General features: G+C 30.0%; 2 protein-coding genes across 4 annotated transcripts; both read right to left on the bottom strand.

Moving 5' to 3' along the window:
- Positions 1-2596: 2596 nt before the first annotated feature.
- On the bottom strand, positions 2597-6929 carry LOC132945043 (ring canal kelch homolog). 3 transcript variants are annotated; one of them, XM_061014659.1, is made up of 12 exons: positions 6770-6929; positions 5730-5836; positions 5336-5493; positions 5044-5272; positions 4781-4956; positions 4605-4701; positions 4016-4169; positions 3830-3942; positions 3469-3765; positions 3267-3407; positions 2951-3197; positions 2597-2879 (listed from the first exon to the last, which is right to left on the bottom strand). In XM_061014659.1, the coding sequence occupies exons 3-12, from the start codon at positions 5482-5484 to the stop codon at positions 2698-2700; spliced, it is 1785 nt and encodes a 594-aa protein (XP_060870642.1). In that variant the 5' UTR covers positions 5485-5493; positions 5730-5836; positions 6770-6929; the 3' UTR covers positions 2597-2697. The 3 variants fall into 3 exon arrangements, with proteins under 3 accessions (XP_060870642.1, XP_060870641.1, XP_060870640.1); XM_061014658.1 differs by lacking the exon at positions 5730-5836 and having other exon boundaries at positions 6770-6928; XM_061014657.1 differs by lacking the exons at positions 5730-5836; positions 6770-6929 and having other exon boundaries at positions 5336-5535.
- A 7028-nt stretch (positions 6930-13957) lies between these two features.
- LOC132945226 (ring canal kelch homolog) lies at positions 13958-27308 on the bottom strand. Its single transcript, XM_061014898.1, has 19 exons — positions 25317-27308; positions 25025-25253; positions 24770-24945; positions 24604-24700; positions 22481-22640; positions 20952-21064; positions 20595-20891; positions 20391-20531; positions 20080-20326; positions 19890-20004; positions 18019-18163; positions 17762-17937; positions 17592-17685; positions 16650-16809; positions 15877-15992; positions 15520-15816; positions 15310-15450; positions 14983-15232; positions 13958-14908 (listed from the first exon to the last, which is right to left on the bottom strand). The coding sequence occupies exons 1-19, from the start codon at positions 25451-25453 to the stop codon at positions 14721-14723; spliced, it is 3279 nt and encodes a 1092-aa protein (XP_060870881.1). The 5' UTR covers positions 25454-27308; the 3' UTR covers positions 13958-14720.
- Between the last annotated feature and the right edge of the window lie 576 nt (positions 27309-27884).

A 27884-nucleotide genomic window follows, 5' to 3' on the forward strand; every position in this document is an offset into this window, starting at 1 on the left:
TTATTTTCTATATTTTTTTATTTTAATTTTATATTTTAGCTGCACATTTGTCTGCACTTAAAAAATAAGTTATCAAAACAACAATTACTTTCAACTAGTTTTAGATCAAGTTCTACCAATAACACTTTTTTTGAAGATTTATGTTTTGCTATGGTCTCTTCTGACATACCCTTACACAAGTTGAAAAACCAACAGTTTCGTAATTTTTTGAATAAATACATTAATCGTCCTATCCCAGATGAAAGCACATTGCGAAAGAGCTATGTAAATATATGCTGTTTACTGCATATTACTGCATATTTTTTGCATATTTTCATGATTTTTACTGCATATTATATGGCATATTTCAATACTTTTAAGTGCATGCAAATCCGCGCTCTATACATGACCTATATTATATGTTAAGGTGTATGACCGCATGGCAGTAAATGTTGACAGTCACCGGTGTATGTCGACATTCACTAATAATTTTGGTGAATGTTATCAATTATTTCAAATATCTCACAATGCGGACATTTACCAGTATTTGTTGACATGCGCAATAGTTATTTAGTGAATGTTGACATGTGTGACAACGACAACATAATATATAATCAAATAGATAGCTAATAAATTCATAAATAAATATAATTGAACAAATTAATTTTAATAATTATTATTAATAATTTAACCTAGATTATTTCTTAGTCAAAAAGTTTGTTTGATCTCTTTTTGTTATTTTTCTTGAATAAGGGTTATCAAAATAAAAAATTATATATTTTGTTTATATGTTCTATTATAATATATACCATCAACCATAAAAAATTCAAAATTTGGACTTGAAACAAAAAAAATGAAATGCGGCAAAAATGCCGCAGGGCGCATTACCATGTGATAATGACGGGTGCGCCTGGCAGAGGGTTAAATAAAAACAATTATCTTCCCTTTTTTTAAATAAAAGTGCACTAAACTTTTTATAAAAAATATCTTTTATACTTTTATCCATTATTAGTTTTAATTCGAATATAATATTAATAAAATATTACACTAAGGCCCGCTGTATTACACTAAGCTGTTGCGCTCGGTTTAGAATACGCGTCGATACTGACGAGGGTATATTTATATTATATTATCTAGCAAACGATTGACAATCGGATTGTCTCATGCGATAACATTACTAACGTCCAAACGTCTCCAATGCATATTGTGGCTGGGCGATAACATCTTAATAATTTTACAAAATAATACAAAAATACTTTTACATACATTGTGCTTCAAGTGTGGTCAACATTTACCAAACACTGACTGTAAATGTCAACAATCACCGGTGTATGAACGCATTAAGACAATTTCGTCAACATTCACTACGGTTTTTGGTATATGTCAACCTACACCGGTGACTGTCAACATTCGCCTACTGCGGTCATACACCTTAACATACATACATACATTTGGTTTCCGGTTAATTACTTAATTATTATAACGCAAAAATACGAAAAATATAAAAACGACTCCTGTCGATAGTTATATAAAAATCGGATGTTAAAATAATAAAATTACGCTATTACTTTCCTCAAGTTGTTCGGAGGGTTCTCGACATCGTGTATTCGAAAATTTGATCAAACACACTGTACAATATGATTGTATGTAAAATACACTTATGATGTAATAACTGCAATCAATATAAAATATTATATTAAATGCCTTACCTGACTCGCAGTTGTTTGTGGATTATAGTGTAGGAGTTTTAGGTGACACTAAGTAATACTTCATAAAACACAAATCGAAATAATGAACACACTGATTATTGCTCGCACAAGGAGTCCAGTTGTCACTCGTAGAATTCGGTATTGAGAGGATGTTAGGTATTCAGTTGGTTGGTGCTCATGCAATCATGCACTGATCTAAGGGACGACAAGGACATGCTGACCAGAGAGTGGTAGGCGGCTTTATCCAAAGGTTATCGTGAACCTGGGAACTAGATTATTCTTTGGCGGCAGATACCCTTTTTTGCTTTCCTTTTCTCTGGCGGAATTTAATAAAGTCACACACTCAACGTTTTACCCGTATAAGTGTGTGCCGATTTCTTAATCCGTAGTCGCATCATACGGATCGTCTCTTTTTGTCGTTGATAATAGTTTTACCAACTTCTACGTTCGACAGTCTGACCGTTATTTATTAATCTTTTAAATTTTAGTTTATTTATTTTAATGATGTGTAAGCATATAGCTTTATAGATAATAGTCAATAGGTCATAGGTACCACCTACAATGTACGTATTATATGTCAGTTATGTTTTTTTGAAATCTAACAATGTTTAGAATTCAATGGTATAGACGTATAGTGAAACTTCCAAAAACAGTACAATGGAAAGTAAAAATTGAAAAAGTACTCCATACTATTTTGGTGACCGGGCGACCCAGACTATTATTGTGCGTTACCAGCCCGTACACCTTAGGAGAAGAAAAAATTTCCATTACCTGTGTTTGTTTTGTACATAAACATACAAAAAATAAATAAATCATAGAAAAATCAATAAATTCATCACTCTGCACAAAATCTAAAAGATATGTATACTGTAAGCTATATAAGTTTTAGCTGATACAATGCAATATAATTAACATAATAGCTTATTTATTTAATGTGTAAATCATCAATTTAAATTATACATAAATATGTTTATAATACTACCAACAATGAAACCATTATGTAAGCCGATTAGGTAATAAAATTTGGTGGTCTATCAACAACTAGTCCACCATAAATTCGTACTCCATTTCTTGACAATGTCTCAATGGTCCAAGTATTAGTGTTGGGGTTGTACATTTCTACTGTATCAACAATAGATGATTCTCTTTCTCCTCCAAAAACATACAATAAACTATCGAATACAGCTACTCCTATAAAAAAATGTTATTTATACTAAATATATAATTAAAGTTGGTCCTAAAATAATTATTATTTTAGTCACCAGGCCTGTATCGAGAGAAATGCATATCAGTTACAGATGACCAAACTCCATCACTTGGTCTATAAACCTCAACACTTTTAAGATACTTTCCACTATCATAGCCACCAATAGCATATATCAGACCGCCCAAGACTCCTACACCAACACCGTTACGACATACTGACATTTCTGCAACTTGGGTCCATGTGTCAAGTGAGGGATCATAATATTCCACAGATTTCAAATTTTTACCACTAAAACCTCCAACCTATTTAGTTTAATAAAGGACATGAAACATATTAAAAATTAAAAATAAAGAAATAATAAAATTAGTCACCGCATATAAATGATTATTGAAAACACCAACACCACAACTACTTCTCTCAATTGACATACTCGAAACCATTTGCCATTTTTGAACAGTCACATCAAATACCTCTACACTATTTAATAAGCCGGTGTCGTCACGTCCACCAACCTAGAATTACAAATGATATACATTTTTAATATAAAATAAGTAAAATATTGATTCAACTTACTGCATATATACAATCATTCAATATCCCAACTCCCAATAATCTTCGACTAATTAACATGTCGACCATTGGGACCCAAGTGGGCGAATGTGAACATACGTCAAGCATACTAACAGATTTAGAACTTGATATATTTCCACCTCCCACAACAAAGACAAATTGATCACTTATTACGCCAAAGCCAGCTGTCTCACGACAATCATTTATCCCTGGTGCATTCTCACGTAGTTTGGTTGCTGGGTCATACCATTCTGTATAACACTTTGGAGATGTCTCAGACTCATTTAACATTAAAATAACCTTATAAAATTAAACGCATACAATTTATTATTGTGAAGATGAATTAATCAATTTGGAATCATACTTTTTGAAAACCACCAAACTGTCTAGGCTTAAACCTAATTGATTTTGGTATGGTGAATTGCTGAATTGACTTTTTATGATTAAAATAAAAAGCTTCGATTATATAATCGTTACCTAGAAAAATTACAATAATAATTCATAAAATATTTAGATTCATAATGATACCATATTTATAAAAATAACATACATTTTGAACTATTGCTTAGAAGTGGTTCTCTAGATATATTAAATAATATATCAGGCTTTAATAATGGCAAACGTACATGGTCCATTAATTTTGGCAAAAAATCTTTTCTACGATCCAAATCATGTTTTACCCATTCGATAACACATTCAAATACCTACAATAACAAATATTTAAAACTAGATTAAAATATAATAATAATTTGTTAAACCACCCAATAGTGTATAATTATCACATGATCACATAAATATAATAGGTCTTCAAGCTTTTGGTTCCTACTTTTTATAGTGAAGGAATATTAACTATTATATTTTTATTGTTATAACTATATATTATTTGTTATTTTTAACACAAAACACATCATAGACGTGCAGTCCAAATTTAAAAAATATTTTGTCTCTTTTAGAGCTATTTATGGTCCAAAAGTACAGTATTGCTAATGTCTAATAGTAAAATAAGTTAGTTTATTAACAATATCATAAAATATACTTAAAAATATTATTAAACTGTATTTACTCAGAATCACTTGCCCACCTTTTTAAGTTGATTTTTCATACAAAATATTAAAAATTTCCATTTGTAGTTAGCTTACTTTTTCTTCGAATGGAACAGCAAGATCATTAGACGAAATAAGCTTCACTAAATCTTCAGAAGATAAGGATAGAAAATCTTCGCCTTTAACTACTTCTCTGGAAATAATAATCATTATTTTTATAATTAATTATCTAATAACTCTTGATATAGAGAATTAAATTATGTTTATCATACAAAAAATGTTGTTTAATATATGCTTCAGAACTCAACAACAAATCTGTACAGTTATGTAAGTCTGCAAATGCTCTGATACCAAGACAATTTGAAGGATCCATTTGTTTTTGTAAAAACACAGCACATACACTATTTACATAATCTAACTGCAATACATTTGCAGCTGGTAACAACACCTTAGAAATCAACAATAATACACATAACATAATATTGAGCATAATATGTTTTTTGAAGTCTATATCAATTTAAATATTTAATTATACCTGAACATTTTCTTTTGTGACCATAATTTCTCCACTATAGATATAATCTACTAATAGTTGTAAAATGGTGGAATCCAATTCTCTTATATTAATAAGATCTTTATTGCTTTCATCAAAATTAGTAAACATTGCACGGAAATATGGACTAGCCGCTACTAAAACATTTTTATGTCCAATTACAATTTTACCATCATCAGCTTCAAATCTGACATCACATAAAACTTCATTTCTAAAAACAAAAATGTGTTACTGGTATTTGTTTTGAATGAAGGTAAAATCACTGTAAACATACTTGCGTAGAGATTGTAAATTTTCTAGTATTCTCACAAAGTGAGAGTCATTTCTAAAATTAGTTGGTTCACATTTATTTGATTTCAGAACTTGCTTTAGGTTATTTTCACAAGATGAAGCCTGAATGGTATCCATTTCTTTCAACGACATACCTAACACCTTTAAATATATTTTAAAAATTGTAATTAATTTTAATATCATCATTGTGTTACAACTTAATACTAAATTTAGGTACTTTAGACAGGGTAAAAACCAACAAAATACTGATGTTAAGAAATTATTAGTTATAAATAATTATAGAAATAAATAATATTCATTGTTCAAGATTCTAAATTGTAGGTATGTAAATATAATGACAGGTCTATTCCTAATCTAAAATTTTTGACGCTACCTACCTAGAATGTTTACAGCTCCTTTTAAAATAAATACTAGGTCATAACTACTATCAACTGGCTACTGTGTATAGTTTATCTCTTGTTAGTTTGTGATAATATTTGCTCACCTGCAAGAATTTATTTAAATAATAATAAAAAAATATAGCTTAGGTATGTAATTCTAACTATCCTAATTATTCTATATTAGATTCATAATAATATTCATAAGAAAATTTTTATAAATTTCACCTTCACTTTGTCGACTTTTTATTGTTTCTGCTCTACATGTTTCCCTAGAAAGGCGAATGTGGCTGGGTTGATGTGTCTAAACTACCTACCACATTAAGTTCTACTTTCTGGGTAAACGGTTTGAGCAGAAATTTTAAAAAAGGTAGGAATTCACAGGAATTGAGCACTGCTTATCAGTGCAAAAAAAAATCACAAAATTCAAGTTGGGAGGTAATGTTTGTACAAATTGGTTCAAACTACAATTTTCTTCATAACCATACCAAATTTCATAAATCCATACAGGTGATCGAACACAAACAATTGAGTGTTTTTGGAGACATGTAAAAGTAAGTTTTTTAAGAGACATAAAGACACATTTGTATAGAATACCTTTTTTTTTTAGAGATGTTACGAACTGTTCGATTTTCTAACCGAACCAGAGAAATAAAAATAAAAGTCAGTTGTATAAGGTTTCTATTAGGTATCACTAATCTAAAATCTTTAGTCAGTAATTCTGTGGTATGGTGGCTAAATGATAAATAAATATGAAATATTAAATAAAATAATATCCAATTTTGACTTTTTAATGTTCGGTTCGATAAAATATTTTAAGAGTTTGGTTTGGTTCGGGTTCGATTGAAAGTGTGTAGGTTCGGATCTGTCCGGGTTCGTTAATTTAGAGAATAGCATACGGCACAAGCAGTCATTTTTTGTAGATTACATACGCCGGTAGATATTATCATACGACACGTGCACCTACCTACTACCTACATGAAAACTTAATATAATTTGCAAATGTTTTTGATTTAGACGAATTTTGTCGAAATTCTTACCTAGTCGCCGTCCGTACGTGTAAGTTGCGGCAGCGAAATCGGCGTAGGTCGTAGGAGCAGCGATTCTCAGCGTGCCGTCGATGGCGGTTCGGCGGACGGCGGTGCGACACACGAGTATACCACCACAGAACAACTTGTTCTGTGATACCACGGCCAGCGACAACTGATAAGACGTGACAACAGCGAAAAAGCTACGCGCGTCCGATCCTACGGCTTAATTGTCGAGTTCAACGGCGTTCGGAGTACAGTAACATTGTCATTATGGAAAATTGAAACAATAAAATAAAAATTAACAATATAATATTAATAGGTATAAAATTAAAAATACGATTAACCGAAAACGCGTATTATACTCATTATTTTGGCGAACGGCCACTTAGATCCCCGTCCAAATAGATCCTCGTGATCTAAATGACACTACGGGATCTAATTGACAGGGGATTTAAATAACCATAGAGAACTAGTTGACACCATTCTAGTTGGGTAAAGGTTTCGTCAAACAGAACGCGTTATAACGCGAGTTAAAGCGGTAAATGGCTTGTCGGCGTGGGGCTTTCACGCGCGTGAATAACGCCGCGTTGTAACAAATTACAAAATCACGCGACGTGAAAATAACGCTTTCTGTTTGACAGAGCATTAAATCACCCATTTAGCGTTTAGATCTCCCTTGATCTACTAGACACCCCCTCTGTATAAATAACATTATAAATTATATTAAACTTATTTTATACTAAACGTATTGTTTTTTTCTCTAACAATTAACAAATGATTAATTTAATTTGAATATGTATCATAAATCATAATATTAGGTATTACATTACATTAATATAATACTCGTAAGTCATAACTCATGAATAATTCATAAGAGACAAGAGTCATAAGACTATAAGACTAGGTATAATAAAGAACATTTTGTAAATTAAAATTTTTTTTATTATTTACAATTAATGCTTGAAAATCAAGGTTACTCACCTCTCTTTAAGTCTTAATATCACACACAACTATAACGAATCGCATAAAATATAATTAATTTAATGGGCCAATTATGGGCCACGAAATCATGATCAACAGTTAGTTATCGCACTACTGACTCATTAAAATTTTTAGTGATTATTCATGCTGCAACACTGTGTGTTAGACTATATAATTTATACAACCAGAATGGATATTGAGTGATGAAGGGTATGCAAATTGTACATTTGAAGTTTATATTTTGTTTACAACTTTATTTTCAGATAGAAATTTTATTATTTTAATAACTGAGTCCAGACACTGGAACCAAACTGAAAAGAACCGGTTCTGGAGCCCAAAAACCCTTTAAATATCGGGAACCGGAACCAGATTCAGTAACCAGAACTGAAGGCTGAAGCCCATATTTTGAAATAACATTATCTGGTTAGTGGTTTTATAATGATTGATTTGTGTTTCTCTCTGTCGCCTGTTCTCAATTTATTGGCTATAAGAAGTGCACAAGTGTTTGCGCTTTGATACCTAAACTATTGTTACTTTTAGCAACTAAGCAAGTGACGTATTGCGCGGATTTGAACCAAGCCAAGAAATTCTTTCCTGCAAAGATCCATTCGTTTATTTCGAATTTTCGAACTGTTTTTTTTTATCGATAACCGATTGATACCTCCAAATAATAACCGTTATCTGTTATGCACAACCTATCACTAATTTATTACAATTTATTTAGTTCATAGGCTGATAATAATCTAGGTTAGGTTTCTCATTGTAGGACATGATATGATATCATGACGAAGTGTTGAAGTAAGTTTTTTCGTCATGGTCATATTCATGATTTCATGAATCATGAGTTATGACAAATTATAATGGTCTCACTGACCAATCTGTAGACTACTCTCCTATGATGATATTGATTTCCTATGTTCACAAAATGTCAAGTCAGTCTGGGTGTTCTTATCGGTCCTATATTGTATTAAATGAACAAACTACATTTTAAAAACAGAACCCAATTCATTTTTTTTTATTATTTTAAATTGATTGAGGTACGAAAAATGTTCTTTATTTGGGAACGAGGAAAAGAACTAGTTCTTTTCTTTAACGGGAACTAGGAAGAAGAAATGATTTAAGTAGTTCCTTTTTAACAAAATGAATGTGAACTGCTGATACCCGCAATACTTTACCAAAAAATATGAAACTTTGTACACTGCATATATTGTACCATATTTAAATACCTTGGAAATTTCAAGTTCCTACCGCAAAAACCCAAGCTGTTATAACGCAGTTCAGTAATTTATTCGCATATTCAAATCAGAAATGACAACAATCCTGTATGTTTTGTTGCATTACAAAATTTCTAGGGCACTTACTAAAATAAAGCAATGTATTACTACACATTATAAGAAAAATATATATTTTAATATTTGATATAATCTGTGGTATAACACTAGACCTTTGGCTTTATCTACATGACTACAAAAAATTACCTGTACAATAGTTACTAAAATAAAGCAACATATTACACTTGAGAGTGACTTAGAATCCATTTACATAGGTAGGTACCTGAAATCTGAATACAAGATTAAAATGAAGGATTTGTCATTTGTGGCTGAATGGTAATACAAAAAACTCATGCGGTTGTAAGTACCTCATTTTAATCAGAGCCGTAATACCCAAATCAGTATAATTATTAATTCGTCTTTATATGCAAATGAATATAATATAGTAAATTACACTTTTCTGAATGAAATTTGTAATCCCTAAGCCGCTAAGCATATACTATTCTTGCTATATTGCTTTCAAATTGTATGTAATTAAGCGTAGTTTTTATAATAATATATTCAAATTTGGTTTATACAATTTTTATAAAATATATTGCTATAATATACCATCACTAAGATAAGTAATTAATTGAAAGTTTATGTTTTTGTTTAATTTGTTAAATTGTACTACTTAAGTTGGTACTAAGATATTTAAAGTTATTTACTTCTTTGAACGTACATTCGCTGACCTGTAGGTAACCAGTTGCCTGTTGTGTCAGACATCTGTTCCTGACGACTTGTATGTATTTTGTTTTGTTCTTGATAATGATGAATCCCAGTCTTTTTGCACTTCGTATCAAGGATTCTGTGGCTTTTCAGATGCTTTGCTTGCTTTTGCCTAATATTACGACGTCATCAGCACAAGCTAGCAAGGGAATATTTCGGCCACAGTTGATTCCTTGATATTCTTCTTGTACATCTCTTACTGCTACATCTAGTACCTACTAGGTTAAGTAGTGACGGTGAAAGTGCATCACTTTGTTTTAAACCTTTTGTGGCGTGAAACGCGTATTATTCTCACTAAAAATAACTTAAAGTTAAAAGTTCCAATGCTGCTCGAATACACAGTTTTTTTAGAGTTTGGAGAGGATATATTTTCAACAGATGATTTAGTGCTATTCTGCTAAGTAGATGCCTACGTGGAGTAAAAAATGTATCCGAAAAAAATTTACACTACACGGCATATTGGCAGTGTAAGTTTGTATCATTTGCATATTTATATTTTTTGAGTAAAAAAAAATTTTATATTAATTTAAAGCAGTGTTTCTCAACCACACTTATTAGTGAGGAACTTGTCGTTTCATACACAAAAGTTCGATACGTAGTCAAAGTTAAGACAAGCACACACGCATTTTCCGATCAATGGATGCACTTCCATTTTGTTAGCGCCGATAAGCCTAACTCGCTAAAGTAGGTGGTTGAAAAGTGTAACAAAATGTTCATTGCTTCTTCTGTTATTTCAGGATATTCTATCTTTGCATATATCAAAAATCTAATGAGTGGTATATATTCATTATATTTTAGTCTTAATGTTTTATCCTCCTTAATTTCTGCCAGCTGTTCTTCTTTCTCAAGAGATATTTCAGTTATTGATTCTGACGAAGTATCGTAAGGATTGCGCATCCAATCATACTTGTCAACTGAGATGTGAAATACTGTGCCATACTGTCCTTAAGAGCTGTGAGGTGATTTAACAACTAGTTGAGTGGTTAATGTCACCATGTGGATCTATATCAAAAGTTAAAGGAAACATGTTTTAACTTTTCTTTTCTACATGCAGTTTCCAAACTTGTAGTTTCATTAATAACCCTTTCAGTTTATCACTTGAGGGCTGGACATTTTCTTCATAATCTTTCATTGTCTCATTTAAACAGTTTTTTTTTTTATTTAAAAGTTTACAGGCTTCCACTGCTTAGGTTATTAGTCAACATTTTTTTTTTTTTTTAATAAAAACAGATTGGATATTTATATAATATATATATATACAATTGATAAATAAAATTACATATTAACAGTTAAATTATAAATTGTGTTTACAAGATAGATTGGCTGAATCAGAATTTGTTGATTAGGTTGCATATAGTTTAAATGATAAAATATATCAGTCAAGCAAGCTATTTTGGCACAGCACTGTGTGTCGTTCAAATACGCAGTAAAGTCTGGTTTTTCAGCGCTAAAGAGTCTTGACAGCGCGTTTCTAAGCTCATAAAATCTCTATATGACTTTGTCTTTCGAAAACCAGTGTATCTCTATATGAAGAACCAGATTATCGTTTGGAACACACTTCATTACAAATATCTTTGAGAAATCTTGTTTTAAGATCCCTCGATTTAACGTAATTTACCATGTTCACAACTAGGTTCAAAACACTTTTCAGTTCTGCAGGAATAGTCTTAACCGTTAGAGCCTCGCGGTGTATAAAGCAATTTGTTGAGTCCACATTTGGAAAATTTTGTTTAACTTTAGCAACAAATCGTTTGAATTGTCCAGTCATAGCTGATGCCCTGTCAGTACAAACAGAAAGACAGTTTTTCCAAGATAGCCCATTTTCTGTTAAAGTATTGGACATTGACTCATACACGTCTGCTTCAGTTGACGTTGTGGGTAGTTCAGAACATGCCAGAAATCATTCGATACTGAGTCGTCATCAATAAATCTGATATAGCTTGGTAATTTAGATTTCTTACTAATATCAATTGACTCATCGAGCTGCAGTGAAAATAATCTACTGTCATCTATCACTTAACTTTTCACGCACACGGCATTGGATGTCTGAAGACATGACGTCACCAATACGCCTTGATACAGTATTGTTTGACAATGGAAACAATGATATTTCCTTCTTTGCATTGTAACCCAGCATAGATTTAATTATTTATTTGCAGGCCTGTAAAATAACGTCTTCTGTCATAGTGTGAGGCTGCATTTATTTTGCTGCAATTTCAGACACTTTATAACAGGCCAATAGTGCTTTTTCACTAATATTAGCTCTTTTTGTACCATGGTTTTCGCTTGTTTTTCTTCCGATGGCAACAGTCGACTGAAGTAATTTTATCTTTTCCAAGTAGATGGCCATCTTTATTACTCAAATGCCTTTCCAGTTTACTAGGGACCATGAATCCGTTGCTGAGTTTTTCTCCACACACGCTAAATTATTGCACAGGACGGTTTTCAGGACCATTAAATGTAAAACCAGAGCTTAAATAGCTATCAAGATACCCACGGACTGTAAAAATAGGAGTAGGTTGTTTGTTTTGCTGCGCCTTTTTACTAACAACACTTGTACTTGCAACAGGATCATCTCATTTTCGTAGCTACTACTTCTACTACACTTCAATGGTAGGTACACCATCTTCGACTTTTCTTCTTTTCACATAAACAACATACATTAAATACTAACTCACATCATCATTAAAAGATCCGAGGCCAAACTACGTTTTACGTTTATGCTTACGGCCTATACACGGGCAGTTAAAACTGTACGATTTGACTCAACAGTTTTATGTGTACAGATAAATCATACGTGTGTAGATTAATACGACGTATTTTTTAGAACTGTACATATATTTAAAATACCAACTGACTAATTGTGCACTAATTGTGCAGGTAAGACGATGCATGTGTAGGCGCGAAGCGAAGACTAATGCCCTAGCATGGTTGCCTATGTTATTGTTGTTGTCAAGTGCGTGAGTGTGCTACGAAAATTTGTGATGTATAATAGTGTTCTGTGAACCAAAAAAAGGTTGAGAACCACTGAATTTTAGAGTCTTAACTTATATTTTTATTTTATAATACAATTTTAACCTTTTTTATTTAGTTACATCATTCAGTATGTTTGTCTCATATTAACAAATTCTATAAATATAGTTAAGTGTATCACTGTTACTGAAACTTATAAATTCATAAAAAAAAACTAAAAAGACATGTAAATTGAAAATGTTACTAAAAAGCTCGAAATATTTTGAAAATTTGATCGTGTGTAGGAAATTATAAAATAAACATTTAGTAAAAATGTCTAGTAAGAACGGTTATTAGTTTTTGAGAGAATTCGTTCATTTACAAGACTTAGTGAATATCGAATAAAAATTTGTACTTCAAACGCTCTTAAAAAATTTATTTGACTTTCCATTAAACATTTTTTTTTGTTATAGGTAGAAAAAAATATGGAAATTCTTGAACTATATATGTATATTAAAATCTTGAATACAATATGAAAAATGTTTGTTTGTAACAAACACTTATGAGAAAATTTGTATTAAACTCAAATTTGTAAAAATCAAAAATGTCTTATCCCTAACTACAAATAGTTCAAAAACTTGAACAAAAAGAGTCATATATTTTGAAAATTTTATCACGTACAGAAAATGCTAATATGGAAAAATTTAGTATCTATGATTAAACGTTTTTGAATAACACCAAATTACATAATCGATTTTAATTAAAAATTGTCATTTTTCCTTAATTTTTTTAAAGTTCTTCCTGATGCTTTTTAAACTACTTAGAACTGTCAATTTTGTCATTTTGAATGCACCTATTCAGGCCCGTATTTATAGAATAATGGACCCTGCCAAACATATAACTCATCATAAATGCACCTCCAAAATTATTTTTTAATTGAAAAATGAACAAAATAACAGTCGTGGCTCTGGGGACGCGTCACTCCTCCCCCCCCCCTTAGTTAAAGCCAGCACCTACTAAATTCACTTTCTCACCATAAAATATACCGAAGTTGAAAATTTAAGTATGATTTCGACTGCTTATCGAAAACACAGACACACAAAACAATTTAAATATAAATTACATAGGTACCTACGTCATTGCAAAATTAATACACTCATCGCTCCACTTAGAGCCTAAAAGATATATTGTAAATAGTAAATAAAACACGTCTGATATACTGCAATCGAATAAATTAATTGTACTATAGTTTATTAATTAAATTTAACAATATATAAGTTATACAAAAATCTTTACATTGAACATTGACTTTCACAAAAATGAAAAGAACAACAATAGGTACAGGAACAGGGTTCATATTAATTGATATATAATTTTATATTTGTATGCATAATATAACGACCAACATAGACACCAACCTTCATGCTAATTAGCAAGGCTGGGCATTAATGAGTTAAAAAATTAAAGTTGAGTTAAAAAGTTAATTTTATTTAAATTTTTTAACTTAACTAGTTACTTTTGGCTTTTCATTAACTTAACTGTTAACTTCCTAAATTTCTTTCCTAATTAACGAGTTAATTTTTCATTTTAAGAAGTAAGTTAAGTTAATTTATTTTGTTTTGAATTTTATTATATTTCACTATTTCAGTCTATTTCGTTTTTATGTCAAAAAAAAATGTATCGTAAATTGTTCAAAGTTAAAAATTAAAATCAATCGAATCTAACTTATATGGAAATACTGTATGAAGTATAAATACTATATCCTATAATTTAGTTTTGGGTTGGAAAAAATTAAGTACGCTAGCGTTTTATAAACAAATTAACTTTTCTTTAACTTAATAAAAAGTTAACAAAAAGTGTGTATTAAGTTTTAACTTAACTGAGTTATTCTATAGTTAAATTAACTTTCAACTTTTAACTTTTTGTTATTGGTGCATATTAATTTAACTTAACTGAGTTAAAAAAAATCATTAATTTGCCCAGCCTTGCTAATTAGTTATAAAATCTGATGGTTTATCAACGGCTATTGCATTAAAAAATATTCCGGAACAATCTCTTGAAAATATTTCCAAGGACCAAGTGTTGGTGTCGGGGCTGTAAACTTCTACAATGTCAACAATAGATTTTTCAATTTCTCCTCCAAAAACGTACAGTAATCCACCGAATGCGACTACTCCTATAAAAAAAATGTAATTCATATATTTAATAGATTATTAAAGTCAAGCCTAAAAAAATTATATTTTTTGTCACCTGGCCTATTTCGGGCCATATGCATATTCTTAATGGTGGACCAAACTCCATCACTTGGTCGATAGATTTCAGCTCTCTTAAGAAACTCTGTTCCGTCATAACCACCGACAACATAAATAACACCGTCTATGACTCCTACACCAACTCCATCACGTGGTGCAGACATGTCTGAAACTGGTGTCCAATTATCAATACTGGGGTCATAGCATTCGACGGATTTCAAATATGATACACCATCATGACCTCCTACCTACGCAGATTAATTAAACGTATTGTATAAACATTTAAAATAAAAAAATTATATATTAATATGTTATATTTATTTACCGCATATAAACGATTATTGAACACACCAACACATGTATTTGTTCTCGCAGTTGACATACTCGACACCATTTCCCATTGTTGAATACTGATATCAAATACCTCGACACTATTTAAAGCACTAGTGCCGTCATGTCCACCAACCTAGAATCACACAATAATATAATATAATATATTTTATTTTATAAAAGGTAAAATTTTGGTATAACTCACTGCATATATACAATTATCCAATACACCGACTCCTAATCTATTTCGACTAACTAACATATCGACTATTGGAGCCCAAGTGGAGGATTGTGAAGATGCATCGAGCATACTAACAGATTTTGAACTTGATTTATTTACCCCGCCCGTAACAAACACAAATTGATCACTTATTACGCCAATACCAGCTGTCATACGACAATCATTCATCTCTGGTCCATCCTTCCGTACCTGGGTTATTGGGTCATACCATTCTGTAGAACACTTTGGCGATGTTTTAGACCGTGCGAAAATTAGAATAACCTGATACATTTAAATAGATAAAATCATCGTGAAGAAAAAATAATCAATACGGAATCATACTTTTTGTGGACCATCAAACTGTCGAGGTTGACTCTTCATCGTTCGCGGAAGGTTGAAATTCTCAACTGTTTTACGTGGTTCAGAACTGAAATCATCAAATACATAATCATCGTCACCTAAAAACATTATAAAATAATAATTAATAAAAGATTTAAATTTACAATTTAGGCATATTTATTAATTATTATAATAATATACGGTGCAGGATTAAACATTTGTGGACCCTTAGGCAGTTAACATTTTTTCAACCCCTATAACTAAAAGGTTGGTGAAGCATTTTTTTTAGCTCGCGAAAAAAGAATATTTGTTTTTGTTTATTATTTAAATAGCTTCCATTTGTTATCATATGTATATTATGCTACTATTATAATTATTACAATAAAAATACATTTAAAAAAAAATAAAATTATAAAAAAACAAATTTTTAGTACAAGCAACGTCCTGGGTTGGACTATTACTCAACTATAAAAAAATTAATTAACGTACAAAAATTGAATTTAAAAATATTTACGGAGGTCGATGAAAGATGGAACGCATGACGGTAATGTTTGTCGCCGCCTGATAATATACATTTAATATTATTAAACATTTATAATTTTACAAAAGCAAAAAAATATTTTCTACTGCATACAATACAGTATCCATATTGACTTTTGTTTTGTTAGTCCGCAAATGAAATGGATAGTAAAAATTTAAAAAAAAAATTGTTTTGTTTTCACTGGTTACCAGGAGGGTGCATATTTTGCATAATTTGGAATTGATAATATACATACATTCAGGACTAGTATTCGGGAGAGGTTCTTCAACTAAGCTATTTAATATATCAGGCAAGGACGGTAATGATGGCAAGCATATATGTTCCATCAACCTTGGCAAAAAATCTTTTCTCCGTTCCAAATCATGTCTTATCCATTTTATAACAGATTCATATATCTACAAAAACAAATAATTAAAATATCACAAAAAGTTAATATTTATTACATAAGACCATTGGTGTTTCTATCTATTTTTTTCCATACTTAAATAAAATGTATTTGTTAAATACTTAAAGTACCCCAATACTCATTAATACTCATTAGTCTATGATTAATACAGCGTCTCATTTTACTGCAAGGTAAGGAATATATATTTATATTGTTATGGTATCAAATCTAGTTAAAGTTAAATAATTTCATTACTTTGATAACATTTTGTACACTTATCATTAATGTTATTACTAATAATATTTTTACGCATTCTTAAAGGCTATTTTATTAAATTTAGCTTATTATTTGTTATGTGTTAATGGTTATTAATTTAATTTAATTTAAATATTATACCTTTGTGGCCGGTGTGGTTATGTAGTTAACAGAGATTTAATAATTTTTAATTTATTTTTATTTATAAAGCTTCCATTACTACACTGTTACAGCTTGACAATTAGTTTTGATACTCAAAGATTAACATAAACCTTTACAACTGAATCAGTAAAGCCTATTTTTTAACTGCGTGATATCTACAATCATCTACCTATCAATAATTATTTATATAATTAATTCATAGGGAACTATTTATTTTTTTTTGTTGGTGACTACTCTAAAATAGTAAATTATATCTATATATATTATCTTCAAACCACCACTATAATGTAGTATAATATCATATTAAATGTATATGTTTGCTCTTTTTGATAAATTGATTTTCGATACATCAATCACTAATTGCTGTTTGCTTACATTTCCTTCGAACGCAAAAAGGTCATTACAGGCGATTAACTTCGCCAAATCATCAACAGACATAGATAGAAAATCTTCACTCTTAACTACTTTTCTGAAAATATTAATCATTATAATTAAATATAATATATTACTGACTGATATACAGAATTAAAATATGTTGATCATACAAATAGTGTCTTTTAATGTATTTTTCAGAACTCGACAACAATTCCCTACAGTTATGTAGATTAGCAAATTCTTTGATACCAAGGCAATTTGTTGCATCCAGTTGCTTCTGTAGGTAATCAGAACATGAATCTTTTACAAAATCTAATTGAAAGATATTTCCGGCTGGCAACAGACCCTTGATAAATCGACAATAACACATTTAAAACAATTTTTTGTTACTAAATTAGTCTATAACAAATCAATTTTTTAATTATACCTGTACATTTTCTTCCGATACTTTAATTTTCCCAGTGTAAATATAATCTATTAATAATCGTAATAGGGCGGAATCTAATTCTCTAATTTTGACAAGATCTTTATTGCTTTCGTCGAAATTGTTAAACATTGCCCGAAAATATGGACTAGCTGCGATTAGGACATTTTTATGTCCTGATACTATAGAGCCGTCATCGGTTTCAAATCTAATATCACATAAGACTTCATTTCTAAAAACAAAAATGCGTTACTGATATTTATTTTTAATGAAGCAAAAATCACCTTTAACATACTTGCGTAAAGATTGCATGTATTTTAGTATTCTGAAAGAGTGAGAGATATTTCTAAACGTTATTGGTTTACATTCTTTGGATGTCAGAAATTGGATTGGATCACTTTCACTTTCACAGGATGAAGTCTGCAAGGCGTCCATTTCTTTTAGAGTTTTACCTTCAAAATATATCAAGTATTTTTTATTTTATTTCATTTTATTTTATACATCACACGATACAAGCACAAAAAAATCAGTGCAACAGTGAAACAGTTAAATTACAAATTGGGCAATAAATATTCAATTAGATTGAAAGAGAGGGGGTCGAGGTTTCAGTGCTTATTAATCGATCGATTGGAGAATTATTAAGATGGTTTGCTGGAGATATACGTGTATGGAATTGATTATGCGAGTGTGGTAGAACGGCAAGATAAATTGCAATTAACGATTGTTATGACTTAGGAGTTGTGGGGAAGTCGATTTTACCGTTCACGACAAATCCGATGTTCATCGCATGTCTGCGATCCGGAAGTGTTGAGAGATGGAGGAAACCTTGAACAAGTGAGTCATAAAAATTAATTTTTAAGCAATGCATAATATTACTTTTATTAATTATGAGAATGTGTTGAATTGTCGTGCCACAGAAAATGTATTTTATGTGTGAATAAAAAAATACAATATACTCTATATAAGAATTAAAACACACATTGGCACTTTCGTTTTATTATTATCAGTAAAAAAGAAAGTGTTTTTAAAAAATGAGCTTGAATATATAGGTCCCGCAAACCTGTATAACAACTCTAATAGGTAATTTTTATTAGTTGACTTTTACTTTATAGTTTATGTTCTTGTGAGTAGATATATTAGCTCAAATTATACAGTGAAATATCTAGCGGTATACTGAAAGCTATACAATTAGCGTCCTCTTTGTAGAACCATGAAATATTTACTAAAAATAAATCAAACACTATTTTGGTCATTATGTTAATTTGTTATAATAGTGATTAAATATTCCTAAAATTGATGGATGATTAGCATTACGACAAACGGCGACTACAGTAAATGTTAAACACCTGCTAGCTGAATGACTCCTGACGAAGAACTCCAGGAATAAACTGATGCTCCCTTTCAATTTATGGGAAATACTAGCACCCAACCCAGAGATGACGTCGATTCTTCTCTAACAGCTCCTCAAAGATACGAACCTGATCCAGAAAATATGACATAAACACATAGATAATATCACATGTAATTAAAATAACATAAACCATTAATGTATCACATTTAAAATATTTTGTATATAACTTTAATGGTAATTCATATTTAGAAACGTCAATAACCTTAGCAGTAGAAGCGTACAAAAAAATGTAAAATAAATAAATTTTATAGTTTGTTTATTAAATTTAACAATATTCAAATTAAACAAAAATCATTTATCAAACATTGACATCCACAAAAATGTAAAGAACAACAATACAGAGTTCACATTACATAATTGTATGAATAATATTATAACGGCCAACAATGAGACCATTAGTTATAAATGTGGTGGTCTATCAACGGCCACTGCATAAAAAATGTTTGTGTCACGGATTTTTGGCAATGGTTGAATGGACCAAGTGTTTGTGTTGGGGTTGTAAATTTCTACGGTATCGACAATAGAATTATCAATGTCTCCGCCAAAAACATACAATAAACCGTCCAATGCGACTACTCCTATAAAAAAATTTAATTTATATATGTTGATACAATATTAAAGTTAATCTTAAAAAAAATTATTATTTTAGTTACCAGGCCCATCTCGGCGCACATGCATATCAGCAATGGTTGACCAAACTCCATCACTTGGTAAATACTTCTCAGCACTTTTAAGAAATTCCGATTCATTATAACCACCAATAGCGTATATAGCACTGTCCAAGACTCCTACACCAAAATTAGCGCGACGTACTGACATATTTGAAACTGTTGTCCACGTGTCAAGTGTGGGATCGTAACATTCCACAGAATTCAAAATTTCACTATTAATACCTCCAGCCTACACAATTTGATTAAATCAAAATTAAATACAATTAATATAAATAGGTAAAAGAAATATTCACCGCGTATAAACAGTTATTGAGTACACCAACGCCCATATTTCTTCTCGTAGTTGACATACTCGACACCATTCGCCATTTTTGAATACTAACATCAAATACCTCTACACTATTTAAATTGTTAGTACCATTTTCGCCACCGACCTAGAATTATATATGGTGTATTTTTATAATATAAAATAAGTAATAAATAATGGTATAACTTACTGCATATATACAATTGTCCATAACACCAACTCCTAATCCACTTCGAATAGCTGACATGTTAACCATTGGAGCCCAAGAGGGTGATCTTGAAGATACATCAAGCATACTCACAGATGCGGAACTCATAATATCCATACTTCCCACCGAATATACATATTTATCTCGTATCACGCCAAATCCAGGCAACAGTAAACAATCATTCATCTCTGGTGCATCCTCCCGTACCTTGGTTACTGGGTCATACCATTCCATATAACACCTTGGCAATGTTTTAGACCGCGAGAAAATCAGAATAACCTGATACAATTAAATGGATAAAATAAACATGAAGGTAAATTCATCAATACGGAATCATACTTTTTGTGAACCGCCAAACAGTCTAGATTTACACCTTATCTTTTGTGGCGTGGTGAAATGCTCGACTGATTCATGTGGATTAAAATGTAATGCTTCAATTATATAATTGTTACCTAAAAACATTATAATAATAATTAATAAAATATTTAAATTTTATAATAATATACATTGCTGGATTACACATTTGTGGACCCCTAAGCAGTCAAACATTTTGGGGCCCCCTAGAAAATTATTACCTACGTCTTTAATTTTACTTCACAATAATTAAAATATGCCATTTTAAAAATAACTAATTCATTTTAATAAATAAAACATTGTTTATATTAAAATTCTTATTTAATGTTCATTAACAGAAAAATTAATTAAAATTTTAATTTTTTCTACTAATTGTATTATTATTTATTATTATTTATTTGTTTTCATTTAAAACAGAAATGTATACATACATTTAAATTACAAATATTTATACATATTATAATTTGGCATTATATATAAATGATTATCTCCGTAAGCTAGGCTTGTTGTGGAGACAAGGTTCTTAAAAATATCTCGTACATTTACTAAATAATTAAATTAACACTTTATAAGTCGATCATAGTTGATTATGTGAAAATAAGCTATCATGAATATACATTTTTAAATATTTTAGAATTACATAATAAATATAACAATTTGACAGGTATACAGAAAAATTATCTATGTTAGCAATTTAATTTTTTCATTTACCATTTTCTTATAAAATCTAAAGATTCTCAACAAACCAACGTCAATATTACGAAATATTGATCGATATTTCGTTATTTTACGAATGCTTATTTTATTTAAAAAATGATTTTTAAGCTATAGAAATATAAATTAAATGCTGTTCGTTGGTAATTGCATCGCTTGAAAACGGTCAAACGATTTTTAATAAAAGTTATATTAATAGATTTGAGACTTGGAGGTTTGTACTTTATTTTTTTAAACTCTTATAGCTAAAGGGTAGTTTGAACATGAATTTATTTATCTCACAAAAAGAGAATTTTTTTTTGTTTATTTAAATGGTTTCCACTGGTTACAATATATTATAGTATTATACTACTATTATAATTAGTATAAAATAAATAGCATAATATACATTGTTTCAAAAACATAATAAATTATAAAAAAACAAATTTTGAGCACGTGCAATTTTCCGGATGGAGAACTATACTAGCAAACTATAAAAAATAAATTAACTTCAACAATTTGAATTTCAAAATATCTACGGCGGTCAATGAAAGATGGAACAGTGATGAAACAGTAATGTTTGTAACAGCCTGATAATATACAATTAATATTATTAAGTATTTATAATTCTACAGAAGCCAAAAAATATTTTCTACTGCATACAACATCAGTATGACATTCATATTGACTTTTGTTCTGTTAATCCGTAAATAAAATGAAGAATAAAAATGAAAAAAAAAATGGTTTTGGTTTCACGGGTTCACGTGTGGGTGCATAGGTACTTTGCCTAATGGTTAACCCAGCACTGATAATATACATACATTTAGGGTTATTCTTCAGAAGAGGTTCTTCAACTATGTTATTCAATATATCAGGCATTGACGCTAATAACGGCAAACGTATATGTTCCATTAATTCTGGCAAAAAATCTTTTCTATGTTCCAAATCATGTCTTATCCATTTAATAATAGATTCAAATACCTACAGCAAAAAATTATTTAAATTTAATTAAAATATCATAAAAAGTTAATATTTAAGATCATTATCGGTTCTATCTATTTTTCCCCACAAGTACTTACCTACATATTTATTTGTTAAAGACTTAAACCTCCCCATTACTCATGAGGTACTCATTAGTGTATGATTATCACAGGGTAACATAAAAAACCTTGGGTTCTTGTATTTTAAAGCAAACCAAGGAACATTTATTACATTTTGATGGTATTAAATCAATTTTTATTAATATCAATACTTTGAAAAGTGATAACATTTTATCGTATCTATTTTATCTATATACATATTACATATTAGTATAGCATGCAATATTCAATTTTTTACGAATGCTTATATATCATTTTATTAAATTTAGCATAATATAATTTGTTATTTGTAGCCACATAATATTGTTAATGGTAATTAATTTGATTAAATAAAAATATTAGATCTTTGTGGTCATGTAGTTAAGAGATTTAATACTTAAATATTAACATGAACTTTTACTGTTTAAGCAGTAAAGCCTATTTTTTTTAAAACTGCGTGATATCTTGTTCATTAATAATATTATTTATTTATATATTTTACAGGGATCGAAACCGTATCAAATTTTAACGGTTACGGTTTCGGTTTTTGTTTTGGTTTTGGTTTCAAAAAAGGTTTATCAAATTTATCGGTATCAAGAACGGTTTTTGAAAATGTTCGGTTTTCGTTTTTGGAACGGTTTTGAAAATTTTTTTTTCCTTTACCTAATAACTGCAGAACCGATTTTTACTATTTATTTACTAATAAGAGCTCAACCTGAAGCCCTAAAATATGTCCGATTTGTATAACTAGTTTAAGTACAAACAGTATAGCAAATTTACGTTCAGCAGAACTAATTTCGTGTTGTTAACTTTAATATGTTATGCCTATTTTTACATACAACATATGGTTGAGATCATTATTCGATTACTTATATATGAATATTTAATTGTAATTTACAATAACATCACGCTATATTACAGTATAGTAAATCTCTTGTTATGTGATAAATGTTTATGATATTTGAACAAAATATTAATTTAAAAAGGTTTACTGTTAAGACTTAAGATTCCAAAAATACACGTTATAAGATTTGGTACACACATTTGTAATTTAGGGGAGTCTAAGTAGAATGATGATAATGACATAAACAATTGATGACTACGGGACGGACGCGGATCAGTCGAATACGAAACAATTGTAATAACATTAATAAATAATAATAATATACACAAATACATCAAATAAAAACAATACAGAAGTGCATAGCTGCAAATATAGGGGCGAACCAAATAACAATATTGTGATATTTGTATTTTAATTTTGAATCGGTGAGTATAGTATTGATATTATAAAATATAAATAGAATAATATTCGTATTACCTATTAATATTTCGTAATAATCAGTTATAGCATCGGTATTCAAACAAAATATTTTCTTCGCATAAAAATACTCGTTTTGACTAGAATTATAAATAATATAGCCATATAGGTAATTAAGTTTATAAAATTCGAAGAAACTGATTTTAGTTTTAAATTTCAATCGGTTTCAATAACGGTTTTTCAATATTGTCTGGTGTCGGTTTAGGTTTTGTAAGCGATTTTTTAAGATTTTAGGTTTCAGTTACGGTTTATTAACCGGTGTTTTAAAGCTTTTGGTATCGGTTCCGGTCACGGCGTTGAAATATGAATAACCTGCGGTTTTAACCGGTTTCGATCCCTGATATTTTATTTATTTATTTAACTTACAGAATAACTAGTTTTTTATTTTTTCTGTACGACTACTCAAGAACAGTAAATTATATTACCTTCAAACCGCCACAATAAAGTATAATATTATACTAAATGTACCTAAATGTTGGCTCTTTTTATTAAATTAATTTTTCATACAATAATTAGGTGGGTATTACTATTGCAGTTTGCTTACTTTTTCTTCAAACGGCACAGCTATATCGTTACAGGAGATAATCTTAACCACATCTTCAGAAGATAAAGATAGAAAATCTTCACTTTTAGCCACGTCTCTGAAAATATTTATCATTAATTATATAATTCATTACTGACTGATATAGACAATTAAGTGTTGATTATACAAATAGTGTTTTTTAATGTATGTTTCAGAACTTGATAATATTATCGGACAGTTATGTGAATGAGCAAAGGCTTTTATACGAAAACAATTTGATGCATCAAGTTGTTTTTTCAAGAACTCAGCACATGCGATATTTAAAAAATCTGACTGTAAGATATTTGCGGCATGTAACAAAACCTTTAAAATCAAAAAAGATTCATTTAAAACAATCTGTTATTAATAATTTAATCTATAAAAATCAAATTTATAATTATACCTTTAAATTTTCTTTTGTGATTATAATTTGGCCACTATACATATAATCTACTAATAATCGTAAGACATCGGAATTAAATTCACTTATTTTAACGACATCTTTATTTCTCTCATCAAAATTAGCAAACATTTCCCGAAAATATGGACTAGCTGCCATTAGTACATTTTTATGGCCTACTACTATAGCCCCGTCATTTGTTTCAAGTCTAATATCACATAGAACTTCATTTCTAAAAACAAAAATGTGTTACAGATATTTATTTTGAAAGAAGCTGAAATCACCAACAACATACATGCGTAGGGATTGTAAGTCTTCCAGTATTCTGTCAGAGTCAGAGTTATTTCTAATATATTCTATTGTTTCACATTCTTTGGTTGACTGAACTTGGATTGGATCACTTTTACTGGATGAAGCCGGTAAGGTGTTCATGTTTTTACCTTCGAAAACATAACAAGTATTTTTTGTTTTATTTTATACATCATACGATAAATCCAAAAAAAATCAGCGTAACAGATAAATTACAAATGGTGTAAACAAATATTAAATTAGATCGAAACAGAGAGGTCGTGGTTTCAGATTAATTTTCATTAATCGAATGATTGAAAAATTATTAAGATAGTTGGCTGAAGATATAGTTATATGAAAGTATGAAACAGAGCATGTCAGTGGGTAGAGCGACATGGTACAGTGAAATTAACGGGTGTTAGGACTTGGCGTTTTGGGGGAGTGGATTTTAGTATTTTACCGTTCATGAGAATGGATAGAAATGTGAGGTTCGTCAGATACCTTAATTCGTCTGCGATCCACAAGTGTTGAGAGACCTAACCTTGAGCTAGTGAGCTAAACAATAATTTATATTATTTTTATCAACTTTGAGTATAATATAGTTAACTTTTGTGTCACAGAAAATGTATTTAAAGTTTAAATAAAAAATACGATATATTATACCTACTCTATATAAGAAATATTTTTAAAAACACCTCAGCACTTTCTTTTTAGTATTAGCAGTACGAAGAAAGTGATTTTCGAAAATCTAGTGTGATTGTAGGACCTGCAAAAATGTATAACAACTTTGATTTACTTTAATTCTGCAATTGGCTTTATAGTTTACGCCGTAATGGTGTAATATGGTCTTGTGAAAACCTAGACAAATTTACGCATTGTTTTTTGCATAGATCTATATAAACTATAGTTTAGGGTTAACTAAAGTACATTTAAGCTGACATAACATTTATATCCATAGAACCATAAAGAACGTACATAAAAAAAAAATTCATTAATGAAAAAATATTGTAAGTTTAAATAACATACATATAATTAAAACAATATATTTACCAGGTAAATTCAGTGTTGGTACTGAATTAGTAATCGACTATTTAAATCCAGGACTATTACAACTTTCTTCAAAATGTTTATCGCACATAATAAATTATTTAAAAACCATTTCAGTTGGCTTATTTAATACTTAACTTGTTATTTCCAGATCTCTTCACCTAAGTGTCAAATCTGTTTTTATCTTTTGGAAACCGATGACGAAGAACAGTGTTTTCACTGTATTTGGTGTCACGACCTATTTGATGGCATGTTTTGGTTAAAATGAAATGGTGGGTAACAATTATTCACCAAAAACAAAACTATTTAATAACACCGAACAAAAGTCAAAATTGTACCTACCGTTTTGTAAAATTTATTTCAGCGTAGCACTAGAGTACAGAGTGAATAAAACGGAGAAAACGATTATACTTATGGTGATCACGCGTCATGCGGTGTAAATAAAATTACATATTGCCGCCGGCCGAGACGACAAAATTATTACGGGGCGACCAATCGCGCCAATATTGATAACTGTTTGCGACATACCTACTACATAACCTGGTAGTACCTATACAATAAATCTGGTACTATATACCTGGTAGTTGGTACATGTATGTTCCATATACTTGGTACACACATTTACCAAATACCTGGTACATACCTGTACCATATACCAGGTACCTGTACCATACACATAGGGGATAACGTTAGTAAGTCGCGGTCTTAAAACGTTTATATCTGATCCGCCCATAGGCGTAACTAGACCTTCAAGTTACGGGGTCTCCAGCCCTAACATTTTTATAATAAATAAATAGTTATTAAATGTGCAATTAATATTTTCTTGTATTAATATTGTGTGTGTAAACATAAAATGATCAAAATATTTTATTTTAGCTACTTTCTTATTTATATTTAAATTTTATTTATGCATACGGCTGCACAGTAATCGTAAGCCGGCCTCGTTACTCGTAAGTTGTTATCACCATTTATTAAAAAATAAAATGATATTTTAAATTAAAATTTTGGAAAGTAGCTCTACTATTGATGGGGGTATAGGAATTATGACTGGGCGGGGCTAAACCAATTCCCTCTTATATTCAACAATTGGTGCAACTATATAGAGCTTACAATTTGAGCTAAAATAACTAAACACGAAATTCTGAGATTTATTATTTTTTACCTGGGAGTGCTACCCACCCCCTCCCAAGCTACGCCTGGAGTAACGCCTATGGAGGCTAAACAATAATAATATTCAATTTTACCTGAATTATAACATTTCTACCAAGTCGGAGGGACTGGTAGTACAATAAAACAGGTAAATAACAGTTTGTACCTGTAATATTAGTCAGTTACTAGTGTGAAGTCAGTATGGTCTGATTACCCATATATTTTATATATTATTATTTATTATTACCATTATTTTACAAAAATGTGAAAAATATTTAATTCTTATTTTCCAACCCTCACCCACCCACTTCTCGTGTCGTCCGATTATCTCCAAACCTTTGTCAGTATGATTACCTACAAATTCTTAAATTGTCGTCAA

The sequence above is a fragment of the Metopolophium dirhodum genome, chromosome 5 (genome assembly GCF_019925205.1).
Source record: "Metopolophium dirhodum isolate CAU chromosome 5, ASM1992520v1, whole genome shotgun sequence".
NCBI lineage: Eukaryota > Metazoa > Arthropoda > Insecta > Hemiptera > Aphididae > Metopolophium > Metopolophium dirhodum.

Excerpts from the sequence above, each read along its gene's own strand:
- LOC132945043 (XM_061014657.1), bottom strand. The coding sequence starts at position 5,535 with ATGATATTAAAATTAATTACAATTTTTAAAATATATTTAAAGGTGTTA. Across the intron at positions 3,943-4,015 it reads TCTAAGCAATAGTTCAAAAT|GTAACGATTATATAATCGAA; the intron begins GTATGTTATTTT and ends TAATTTTTCTAG. Across the intron at positions 3,766-3,829 it reads AGTTTGGTGGTTTTCAAAAA|GTTATTTTAATGTTAAATGA; the intron begins GTATGATTCCAA and ends TAATTTTATAAG.
- LOC132945226 (XM_061014898.1), bottom strand. The coding sequence starts at position 25,453 with ATGAACACCTTACCGGCTTCATCCAGTAAAAGTGATCCAATCCAAGTT. Across the intron at positions 20,532-20,594 it reads TGGACAATTGTATATATGCA|GTCGGTGGCGAAAATGGTAC; the intron begins GTAAGTTATACC and ends ATATAATTCTAG. Across the intron at positions 20,327-20,390 it reads TCAATAACTGTTTATACGCG|GCTGGAGGTATTAATAGTGA; the intron begins GTGAATATTTCT and ends CAAATTGTGTAG.